This window comes from Opisthorchis viverrini (assembly GCF_000715545.1).
Source record: "Opisthorchis viverrini unplaced genomic scaffold opera_v5_300, whole genome shotgun sequence".
Lineage (NCBI taxonomy): Eukaryota > Metazoa > Platyhelminthes > Trematoda > Opisthorchiida > Opisthorchiidae > Opisthorchis > Opisthorchis viverrini.
The window spans coordinates 287,337-300,085 of NW_008751961.1; the positions used below are offsets into that span (position 1 = coordinate 287,337).

Consider the following 12,749-nt stretch of genomic DNA (forward strand, 5'->3'; position numbering starts at 1 on the left):
TTTGCTAACTGATTCGTCTAACTAAGCGAACCTCACTTTGATTCCCTCTGCAAGAACAAATGGTCGGACTAGTCATGCGTACTACGATTACTGTACCGCAGAGTAATCAATCACATGATGCGCGATGGATAAGTGTTGAACGAGCAGAATGTGCGAACTTGTTTGTGTCACAGGCCATATTTCATTCGTATGGGTGCCTGATGCGAATCAGCCCGCCTACTGGTAATGCGGATTCCAGAGAAACTCGACCTCTAAAATACCTGAGCTGGCTAGTTGGTCGTATTTTGAGAGGAAGCCAACATTGCAACAGGTTGTAGCGAATGATAATGTAAATCGATGGTTTTCATGGCTTATGCAGATGTCACTGACATCGGCTGACAGCTAGTTGGGGATTGGAACAGTTTGAACCCGTTTTAACTTCCATATGATCGAACCATCGTTCACTGCTACCCAATCGGATGTATTTTATTTGAGTGTTCGTGTAGCAAACGGGATTTACTCATCCCTGGATGATTCAGACGTTTCGATTGCATGGGACTGTTTCTAGCAAGCTCTCAACCGAGGAGTTGTTGACAATCCAATGTAACACCTTTTAGTGTATCCATGTTGAAACACTATCGTGTCCACTTCCACCTAGCGTCAGAAATTCGGATACCGGTTGATATTCAGGTGTGTGCACCCCTTTTGTTGAGTTCTCACCGGCTATGTGGTGAGATCAGTCAATCTCCATCAAATGTCCGTGACTGTCAGAAGCCCCCTGCAAATGACTTTGTTGGGTGGATCCATAGGTATGGATTGATTGGCCAGAGGATCAGTACTTACTTTACAATGCAATCAATAATGGACCATTCTGGCGGATATTCTGAACCTTTTCTGGCGTTAGTGACCTACAAGATATAGTTCGATTTAGAATGAACCGAACACTTACCACTTCTTGACTTTACAGAGTGGCTGTCGTCATCCATGGTGTGCTGCAATGTTACAGAGTGAAGAATAGCTCATTAAGGGACACATTTGTGAGAAGTGTCACAAAGTGACAGCCAATCCCGTCATCTAAGCCTACTTGATATTATAAGACGCACTGATATATTCAATACGTCTATTGATCGTCCAGATTTTTGAACTGGCACGTTTATGTCTTAAAGAATTTGGACGTTCAATATCCGGAGTACACCACAATCACTGTTATGGCCATGTGGAACTTCAATATCTGCTGAAGGCGCTCTTCGGAGAACTTCCTCTTTCCTTTAACGTGAGATTTTCGAGTAGTGTTTTGTCCTTCTTATTCGTGTTACTTTGTTACTGCTTCCTTTAGGTGAATTCAGTGGTTCTTACTGGTGATTTACCGTAAAATCAAGTACTTCATTCGCTTCTCTTTGGGATATTTGACGCCAGATGTTCAAGTACCCCGCTCCACTCCCTGACTGTGCCGCACTGAACTGAGGTGTGCTGGTAATAGCAGTGACTGCAGCACAGTCACAGAGGAACCAGTCCCTGTTTCTGACTTTAATAAATCACTGCGTACTGAGGGGCTTTATTGCGTTTTGAATACCCTAATAAACAAGGTTTCAAAACCCTCAAGGACAGATCTCGAGTGGCAGATGGTTGTTTCTTTGCTCATGGAGACCAAGTTGAAACAGATTTCGGAAACAAAACATCTCACGTTAATTTTGGTATGTTTACACATGTGGTAGCAGATATCCTGCTTTGCTTTACTTTACAACCGGTCACAAAAACAAGCTTCAAGATGGCCGACAAGAACGAACTGAAGCATGTCCAGTCTGGGTTCCTTGTCCACAGTTTGCCGAAATAAGACGGTGCACTATGAAGCAGAACCCATTCGCCTACAAGTTCTCAAGTCAGAATGAATAACTGGGGGATTGTGATTGATCGACTCGCAATCTACCGACACAGTGTCATTTTGTCCAATGTCTCCTCTCCTGTTTATTGGAGTTGTCCCTAATTCTAAGAATTTCCACCCTTAGCCAAAGGTTCGAACCCTATTTCTGCCTCTCGACTTCCCCTGCTTAAGCCTGGGCAACCTGGCAATATTCGAGCTCTCGTGCTTCCTTCGGGTGGCATAGCAGTCAGTCACCAATGGAGAATTCGAGAATGTTCCTAAGCGCGTGGCATATATTATTGGAGTGTGTGGTTGTATTCTTACGTAGTGCTTCAAGTGAATGGGTGACCAATGTGCTAAGTGGAAGAAACCAACCGATAATTATTGGGAGTTGTCCTACTTTGTACGCGCAACTCAAAAGATGTGGAAAAGAAAAGTCGATGCCTGCAAGTTATCCTGGTTCGTTCCCTTCATTGGGCAGATAGATACAAGTCAGCTGAAAGTGACCCAATATGGGGATTACGATAGATCTTCGTTTTTTGAGTACATGACAGCAGTCATGTCTGGAATAGGTTGTCCGGATTCGCACAGAGTAATACATGTTTCGAGCATCAACAGCCTGTGTGTCTTCCGGGATTTCCGTTTTCATCGCATAGGTTTCAGAAAATATTGATATCTCTTTTTCATTTTAGCGTGTCACTCTGATGCGGTTCCTGTCTGTCGTTCACAATCAAAGGTAGAACTGTTCAAGATTTTTGTCTCCTTGGCACGAAAAACGATTGTTCGACCGGGCATAACAATCTAATATCAGTGGTTCTTTGCTTTCCGACCGTGAATTGTGCACGAGTACAGTGATTCTGGTCGCCACAGTCTGTGGCCATTGACACAACACAGTCAGGAACAAGCTATCGGATTCCGTATTCGCTACGTATAACACTATAATCCACTTGCAATCTCTAGATAGCTCAGAGCGGAGTGGCGCAGAATCACTGACCGGAAGGTCCGTGGTTCGAACCCAATCCCGGTATCTCAACTGCTTCTGTCCAGGCTTTGGCAATCTGGCAGTACCTCAGCACCCCTTCTTCATTTGCGTAGCATGTGCAGCATTGAGAAAATACGACATTACACAGACAACTCATCATCACTGTGTTCACCGGCAATATGTCTATCAGTAGCTAGGGTGGGTTGGTTGGCTGTTGATCAGGTGGCAGTTAAGCTGGTCGCTAAACTTGGCAATTGGCTTGCCATTGTTTCGTCACCAAGAGAGGAGACGTCGTCAGTGCGCGCTTGTGGGGAAGTTTTTTAACAAGAAGTGCAAAAAGCTACTTTTTGTGCCATTCTGTCTAGTGAAAATCTCTCGCAGTGTTGAGTGGAAAGTTCGACAACCCGTGCTGTTTCCGGACTAATGACTGCTCTCAACGACCTGCGGAATTCGATTAATCTAAGATGTCTGGATTTTTATCTCTCTTTTCGAAATTCTTTGTTTAGTTCATGGATAGGTAGATGGGGAGAATTACTTTTTTTCTGTATAGTACGATAGTACACATTAGGTTTTCGGACCTGTGTAACGTTCATTTGGAATACCTGGCAGCTGAATGCACGACCACCAGGATTTCAGACTTTTCGCGCCCAGAACTATGCAGACATTGGGAGCAATGATAACAAGGACACTTCGAGTTTGTGTAATTTGGTTCTTGCCTTCTCACAACGTACTGATGGCATCACCTCGATCGGTGGTGGTGAAAAGTCTGCAATCGAATGGCTCAGCACAGCAAAGGTTACGAATTCAGCACTATTTGGAATGCATATCTGTTTGTTAAACACATTGATTTGGAAGAATAATGTTTTCAAATTCGTAATCTACGCTCGAAATTTATCGACTTTGTTGAAAAGAAGCAGAGTTTCGAGAATGATTTATCCGAAGCTTGCTCAGGGTTGTTTTCTCGTCATACTTCCCTCCTTCACCACTTTGGTTTTCAAAATGTGGTTTTGTGGACAGTAGTTACGAGCTGTCACCCCCTCCACTTGTCATGGTTACGCGCCCTGAGCTCTCATACACAGGTAAGTTCGGCGCACGAACGGTGAAGAGCGTGAGGCAAGCAGCCGTAGTATACGGTGCCTGCAAGTTTGATTGGTGATTTACAACCTTGCTTACTGGGTTTCGGCTGGTGAGCTTTCTTTCCGTTTTCCATCCACAGTAATCGTCGTGAACAACTGCCTACGGAGAATCACTGCCCCTTGGTGCTTCTATATCTTTCAGGATGGTTACCACGCATTGGTGGTCCCACCGCAAAGTCCCTGGCTCTTCACATGTGCATGCAGGTCTCAGAGCTAACACACTGCCCAAGGATCTGTAGTCTGCGAACAGCCGCCAGGAGGTTCAGGAACCGAGCTGGATTTGTGCTTTGGGATGACAGGATGTGAACGTACACATCACAGACTATGCAGCTAGGCGATCGCGTAACTATTCATTTGCAACAGAGCAGTTTTGGAACCAGCACCACTCGGCGACTGACCTGCAAGTTGAAAATCCTCATTCTAGATACAGGTTTAGCGCATAACGGAAGGATGACAAAATCGCGAGTTCTCAATACCACACTTTGGTAGGAAATACCCTCAAGAGCTAAAAAATGCCAGCAATCATTAAGCATTGATGAAAGCCGCCCGAATAAAAACGCAGTATGTGCGGATCCGTTTTCAAGAAACCTGGAGTTATCTGCAAACAATGCAGTTTTGTGCATAGCGTATAAGCAGGCCACACCATGTCCATTTTGTTCAACTAAACAGCCTTGTTTATTGGAGATTGTGCATCTTATACAGCTAGGTTGGAGAATTCTACATTCCTACCCAAGATTTGCAAGGATGAAAAGAACACCGATATGTAACATCTCATCCAGTTTTGACAGTTAACGTGAGTCGTACCAGTAAGGGTTTCTAGCTCAGAATTACCCACAAAGGAAGAACAGACCCAGTAATCTTCAGCTGTCATTTCTGATCGGAGGGTCAGTCAATCAAGATGACTAAGGCGGCTAGTTGGTCGTCGTTCCAGACCTCGGATTAGTCAGCCACAGTTATCCGACATGAGCACGTTTGCCTGTTCCGACAAACAGCGTGCACTGATGGGGTAGCGGAAACACGTAAGTCAGATGCCCGAAATGCAAACTCCGAAAGACCAAGAGTGTGCACTCCTAATGAGCTCTAATGAGTGCGAACCTCGAGTCCAGTGATTCTCCCCTTCGGTGTGGACATACAAGAATGAATGTGCGAGGACAGGAGGACTGTCCGAACGCAAGTGATTTGAAAGTGAATACTCCAAACCTCACAACTACCTATAACTAACAGACTGGCTTTATCTACAGGATGGATCCTAACTGAAATATCTGAGTGTCTTCATTCTACCACCTGAGTCCTATATAGCCCAGTGGTTAACACGCGAAATTACCGACCGGAAGGCCGTGGTTCTAATCCATCTATTGCATTCCAGCTGCTCTTGTCTAGGCTTGGGCAACCTGGCAGTATCTCAATCCTCGTGCTCCCTTCAGGCATGGCAGCCAGGCACCGAAATAATGTTACAACTGAAAGATTATTAGTACCAACAACTTATTCCATTCTTATCAGAAAAAAAGTTTATTTAGTTGGCGTCTAGCCAATTTCCTAACGACCCGACGGTTATAAAATACACTTCGACCATGAATGGCTAATCAGAAATTCAAAGTCCATCATCCATTCTGAGTCACACAAAAGGTAATATTTTCCCCAGAACTGACTGTCGAGAACTTGTAATGTCAACGTCATTGACCATTTTTCCGAAACTACCGGTGTCTCTAGGACCGCTATTAATACATGGTCCGTTTAGACTCCACTCTCATATGGCAGCGTCGCTGAATATGAAACAAGACTGTGACATTAACGAATATACATTCATTTGCAAACTAATTTGGTTTTTTGAGAGACTCACCTGGAACCTAGCTGAATCTCTCGTTTGTAATGTCCTTCTAGGCAACCGAATGTGCTGCACCAGGCCGCCTCATGTTTCAGTCGCTACGATATTCGAGATATTGCGATGCATGTTTATCCTTGTAATGTACTACTCATAATTCAATTCAAGGTTAATTCAAGGTTTAATCGTCTAAAAAGCAATTAACTTTACAACGACCATATGGTGAACGTATATACACAAAGGGACGCAAAAATATGCGTAATGCTTGCTGAGTATCACATGGAGTTAAACAGTTCCAGATTCGGTTTGGACATAAGATATGCATCTAAATTGTTCTTGAAAATGGTTAAACTCGGCGAATGTACAACATTGGGAGGTAGGGAGTTCCAAATGAAACATACACGGACCGCAAAAAAGTTCCGTCGACAGTTCACCCTCGAGTGAGGTACCGCGAGCGAAAAGTCATGCCTCCTGCCCGTTCGTGTTCGACGTCGGACAAAAAGGTCTTCCAGCGGATGATTAGGTGTCTTCAGTATATTATATGTTAGAATTAGGTCTCCCCTGATGCGCCGATAGTAGAAGTCAAATAGGTTGAGACTGGCAATCCTGTCTTCGTATGGTTTATTTTGCAATCCAATTACCAGCTTCGTGGCTCGATGATATATTCGCTGTAGAAGAATTATGTCTTTTTGAAGCCATGGTGACCAAGCTTGTATAGCGTATTCCATGGTTGGTCGGATGTAGGTATTGATTACTCGGGGCAGTGCCAGTCGAGTGAAACGACCAAAAATCCGTTTTAGGAGCGACAGGACTTGTGAGGTCCTCTTGTAGACGGCTGTGCATTGCAAGGAGTTTTTTAAACAGCTGCTGACCCACACGCCAAGATCTTTTTCTTCACTAGTCCAAGAAAGTGGTTGTGGACCCAACGTATAGTTATATGCAAAGGGCTTCCCTACACGGAGCATTTTACATTTTTGGAGGTTAAACGGTAGTCTGTTTTTCAGTGACCAATCATAAAGTGTATCGAGATCTTTTTGTAATCGGTGACTGTCTTCAATGGTGCGTATGCTTGACCATATCTTGATATCGTCTGCGAATAAAGTGATTTTACTGCTCACGAGCTCAGGTATATCGTTTACGTATAATAAAAATAAAGTAGGCCCAAGAACGGAGCCTTGGGGTACTCCACTTGTAGCTGCAATTGGCTTGGACAGAGCGCCGTCAACACATACACGCGCGTCTCGGTCAGCCAAATAGATTTCAAGCCAAGCCAGCAGCTTTCCCGTAATACCATAATGCTCGAGTTTTTGCAACAATATGTTATGGTTCACGCGATCAAATGCCTTGGAGATGTCTAGATAGCATGCGTGAACGGGATTTCCATTGTCCACAGCTTGCGTCCAGTCGTCTAAGGTAATGAGGAGATTGGACAGACAGGATCTGTTTTTTCTGAAACCATGCTGGGCAGCCGAAAGCAATCCGTTTTCCTCTAAGTGTTTAATGATTTTGTTTGCCACCAGTCGCTCAAGCACTTTGGAGATCACCGGCAACAGAGTCACCGGCCGGTAGTTTGACACGACCGAACGATTACCTCCTTTGTATATGGGAGTGATAACGCCCTTCTTCCAGTCGTTGGGAACCACACCGTTATTTAGGGACGAATTGAATAACTCAGCGAGAGGTGTGCATAGGGAATGAGCACACTGCTTGAGGATAAATGGTGTTATCTGATCGGCACCGGGAGATTTTCTGTGATTTAGTTCAAGTAACGTTCGGAGTACACATTCTGGAGTCACAATTACTTCATGTAGGGAGGTGGGCGGTGAGGGAGACATAAACGACATCCGGCTTATATATTCCTTCTGACAGTAAACAGTGGAATAGAACTCCGCCAGTTCTTCAGCTGCAGCTGACGCAGTGGCCGTCAGTCCATTAGGGGTATGCAGAGGTGAAATACCCGGTTTCACAGACGCCTTATTATTAATGATCCAATAGAGAAGCTTCGGATTTTTTTCCATTTTCTCTAAAAGCATTAGCTGGTAATCCTTTTTGTCGCTCGCGACCAGCGTGTTGACTTTATTTCTTAGTAACCGATATTTTTCCCATGTTGTTGTTGTTCGGTGACGTCGGTATTCAGCCCAGGCTGCATTTCGCTCCAGAATCCATTTTCGGGTTCTGCTTCGTAACTTAAAATCGAATCCCATCTGAGTATTCTTTGGAACGAAGTGGGAATGCAAACGTATTTTATTGACCAAGTTCCCCATGAAGCTAGACCATTGCTGGTGGACGTCTGGACCTTCTGAATACCAGTCCGTACAATGACTCAGGGTATTCGACAGTGCTTTCGTGTTCACTTTCCTGATCATTTTAAGCTCATCATTAGGTCTCACCGCCGAACAAACATAATCAAAAATGAGAACGACGTGATCACTCGATCCTAATGGACTTTCATATGCGATGTTTTCCACAACGTTCTCTTCGCTTGTTATGATGAGGTCCAGAATGGAAGGTATATCTGATCCTCTATACCGCGTGTTGCATGATATATGATTGTGAAAGTCAAGATCATGTAACGTCTCCTGGAAGGCACAATCGAGGGAATTTATCGGATGTTGTTGAGTCCGTAGCAAGTTTGGGAGATTGAAATCACCCATAATTAGTATCTTACTTTTATACCGGGAAGCCACGAGGCGCAGCTTCTCCATTATGGTGTAATTGTGCAGTTCCTCCGCTGAAGGTGGTCGATAGATCACACCAACAACACAGTCGTTTCCTGCTACCGTCTTTAACGAGCACCACAAGGTATCCGATAGTATCAAATCTTCATCAGTTAGCTCTTTGCACAATAGTTGCCTGCTATGGTAAATAGCTACACCACCTCCCCGAGAAATGCGATCCCGACGAAGAAGCGTCATTCCAGGGATGGCAAGTTCACTATCCGATAAGTGTGGCTGGAACCAAGTCTCGCTGATAGCAATCAAGTTTGGCAAATGCTTTTCACACAATTCAGATAATTCTGGAATCTTGTTAGTCAAGCATTGCGCGTTCGTGTATAAACATTTAATGGTGTTTATTGACAGCAGTGTTGGGCAGTACGCAAGATAATGTGCAGGTTGGGCGGTTATAATTGTGCCGACCCTGGCAGAGTCGGCAGCTGGTCGTTTTTTGAAGTTTCACCTACGGCTTCATCTTCATTAACCTTGGTCTCTTCTGTGGGTATATTGTTCCGCATGGATGTGCTTATCCTTAACTCCCTAGGGAGTAAGTTCCTGTGACGTTGCCATTGTGTTTGGATTAAGTTTAGCATATCACCACGAAGTAGTGTGAGTTTCAGGGGCCTCGGGCCGGTACCCAAATATTTTGGTGATTTCGGAATCCGATAAGTATCAACCACGGCCACGTTTTCAATTTCAAGTGTACTGCATAGAAATTGCCACTGCATGTAGTCGTGTGTGTTTTGCGCTATTTTATCTGACGTTTTGTTGGGTTCCGGAACACCCAAGATGATCAAACTGCGGTCATTTGTATGTTTGTTGGTTGAGTTTGTAGGATGAGGTGTATTTTTGCGCGATCTTTCCGACCACGGTATATCAGCGAAAATCCTTTCGCCATTGTCAGCTTCCCCCCTAAGTTGGAATGCTGATAATAGAATGCTCTCCAGGTCTTTCTCGGTATTAACGGTAACTCTGAGAAGTCTTGGCTTACCGTTATGTGGCGAATTCGGTGGTCAGCAACCTTATGAGTAGCACATTACAAAGATAAGACTGACATTCATTTATATAGAAAAATTGAAGCCAAATGCTAAGATGGGTCGTTTAATAGACGCTCATCTATTACTTGTTTTTGTGGGGTCTGAAGTCTGAACCTTATGAGTAGCACATTACAAAGATAAGACTGTTATACATTTATATAGAAAAATTGAAGCCAAATGCTAAGATGGGTCGTTTAATAGACGCTCATCTATTACTTGTTTTTGTGGGGTCTCACTGAAGTCTGGCCAGTCCATACAATAACTATTTGTTTGGTCTACAGGATAGGCTCGGGGGCAGGCATGTAGGATCATATCATCTATACACCAGTAAGTCACAGCTCCACATCTTCACACTACCGTACGCTGCGGACAAAGCGACTGATTTCAGCCCTGGCCACGGGACGTTGAAAATATTGTTAACCCCGTGCGTAAGAGAGGCTTCAGGTTTGTCCCCACTTTCGAAGAGATAAACCGGTATATTGTTCTGATATTTGCTTGTCTGGGGAATGCGGAAAAAATCGCAGAAGTAAGAAGGCAGTTTCGGGCAGGAAAGTCTTTGTAAAGCCAGACCGGGGCGATCCAGCTCTGGTTCGCCTGCCGGTAATAGGATTATGTTCCAAATATACTACTACCAAAGCATGTTTATTTTTGGCAGCCCCTCCTCTGTTAGTTCCGATTTGTGTCCTCGTGAATGGCCAACAAATGCGAACGTAATGTGTACCTAACACGAATAGGGTTCATTTGGAAAATAAGGTGGACAGGAACTAGGGGACGAGACGCAAAGACGAGAGATTCAGTTGAGTCTCTCTTGAAAATCAAATTGATATGCAAAGGAGTGTATTTGTGGAGATCTATCCACTTTGGGTTCAAGTAGAGTATAAGGTTGACGGAAACTCGAGAGCTGCGCCTATCTCATGGGCCACAAGAAAAGCGAAACCGATCGTGGGCTGTCGAACCTTATGAGTGGTGTGTTACGTTTAAACAACATCAGTTATTTCGGTGTCTGTTCACAGAAAATTCAACATGTCTCTTTCAGATATTCATGAAGCTGTCAGTTGTGTGAAAGGCAGAGATTTGTGCGCCATGTGTGCTGTATTCGTCATTCCACTGAACAAAATCCAGCGACTTAGTTTGTATTAAAAGTGTTAAAACAAGATTATCGTGTACCTAACCTCAGAAGCCCATGAATACGTTATGCATCCGCTCCAAAAATATCGGAAAGGCGATCGGTGTATGAAATATCAACCAGCCTTTCGTTCGTGGTACGAAACTTTCCCTGTGCTAAGTAGGCAAGCCACATGTTCTATAGTTTTAGTGCGGTTGTGGGACTAATCGATGAGGTGTCCTTTCATACTATTTTCTCTTATGATGGTATACATAGATCATGTAAGTACGCTGACTAAGCGTACTGTTCTGTGTATCCACAGAACTTCCGTCGAGCGGACAAGTCACCAGCAACACTGAGAGAAGCACGGCACTTTTGGTGGTTTCAGTTGGCGAATAAAAAACGAAAAGTGCTGTTCAGTTCTGTCATCCGCTTTGAGAGTAGTGCGTATGTCATGCATCCAAAGAGTTTAAACCCAGAACCTTATCAACACATGAAAATCCTAAGTAATTGGCACAGAAGAGGAAAACCTCTGCACTGGAGGCAAGGGTCGTTCTAAATGAGCCAGTCGATATTAGACCAAGTGAACCGAAATGTGTCGTTGAAGAATGACGTTGCTGTTCCCTGTGCAGGTGCTTTTCAACAGTGCTCACTGTCAACCAGTCTAGGCCGGATGATACAGTCTTCGTCTCTCAATGACTGAGTAGCTGGTTGGAGTCCCTCTAGAGAGAGGGTAGGGTATGCACGAGGGTAAAACGACTCCACTATATTCCCAGACTTTTCAGCATAGATCAATTTCATTTGCAAAGTGAAACTTCATTTTAAGTGGAACTGCTCTGCCAATATGGAGCGGAACTACTTGTTCACTTAAAAACCGCTGAAACTGTTGGATTTCCAAGACTTGGGTAAGTGAGAGAAGTGCCCCTGAAAAGTTATGATCCTCATTTGATTCATCTCCTCGTTTCGCAACCCGGTCATCACCAAGTTCATGGATCCTTTGACCTTTACCAATTAGTTTTGATGTCAATAAATCCGTAATAAAACAGCCAGCTTCGACTTGGTCTCTTTGTTTATTCCCCGCATGCAATAAGCCCAAACGTAAATACATGACTAGAGTTTGTTGACCGTTACGTGTCCATTGATATGTGCTAATATCTGAAAAGTTGGCTGCATTCGATTTAAAAAAGCTGGAATGGCACTCACAAACGGGACCCGGAAGTTCAGCATTCTAGCGGGCCGGGTACGGTCGGTTTTACTCTCGTTTGCAAGTGTGACAGTATTCATTTTGTCCGAGGTCACTCGTGAAGGCGTTCGCAGTGTGAAGATGTTTTTCTTCAGCATAGAACAACGGAACTTTTGGAAAAGTTAGTGGTATATGAAATCAAGTGCAAAGTACACATACTAGGAGGAGTTGATTTTCTCGAGTATTTTTTCCACCAGGATTTCACAGGACTCAGTAGCATCCAGAACCATGTTCTTTTCTGTGTTATCCGGCGGTTCCAGAGTAGCCAGTTGACTTGAAATCAGTGTTACTGGCATAAAGTGTCCTTTCCGGTGTCTCAAACGCTGCTCTAGAATAGTTTCGTCCGCACTGAGAAGAACAAACAGGATATCAATTTCATGATCGCCTGTGGGGTGTGCTCCGCGGACGAGTACTTGACGGTAGGCGCGTCTTAACGCTGAACAGGCGAGAACCGAGTTCGCTTCCCTTGACATCCGTTTGTGCAGACTGATTAGCCAAGGCATCCGGTCGTTATCGTCCAACGGTATTGATTTGGCCATCTTATTACGGTTCTCTTCACTGTGGTAGTCATCGGCATCGATGAAGTTCCATCCGAGTTTTCTTGCCAACGCCAATCCCACAGTTGTTTTGCCGCATCCACATGGACCGATCAGCGCGATGATCATCACAACGCTTCAGTCGCTTTCTACAGTGTACAGTAATCGATAATTGACAGACAAACAAACCAATCGCATTAGTGGAGTGATAGACATGTTGCCAAGTTCATTGTATCAGTGGTGAAAATAACGAACCGAATGGTTGACTACGGTTACATTGGCTGCGTCGTCCTGTGAATATATATATATATATATATATATATATATATATATA

General features: G+C 44.2%; 1 protein-coding gene across 1 annotated transcript; it reads right to left on the reverse strand.

Annotated features, from left to right (window-relative positions):
* Positions 1-12,037: 12,037 nt before the first annotated feature.
* Positions 12,038-12,544, reverse strand: T265_09766 (hypothetical protein; the record flags this gene model as incomplete). The annotated part of the gene is made up of 1 exon (XM_009175937.1): positions 12,038-12,544. One exon carries the CDS (start codon positions 12,542-12,544, stop codon positions 12,038-12,040), a length of 507 nt encoding a protein of 168 aa, XP_009174201.1.
* Between the last annotated feature and the right edge of the window lie 205 nt (positions 12,545-12,749).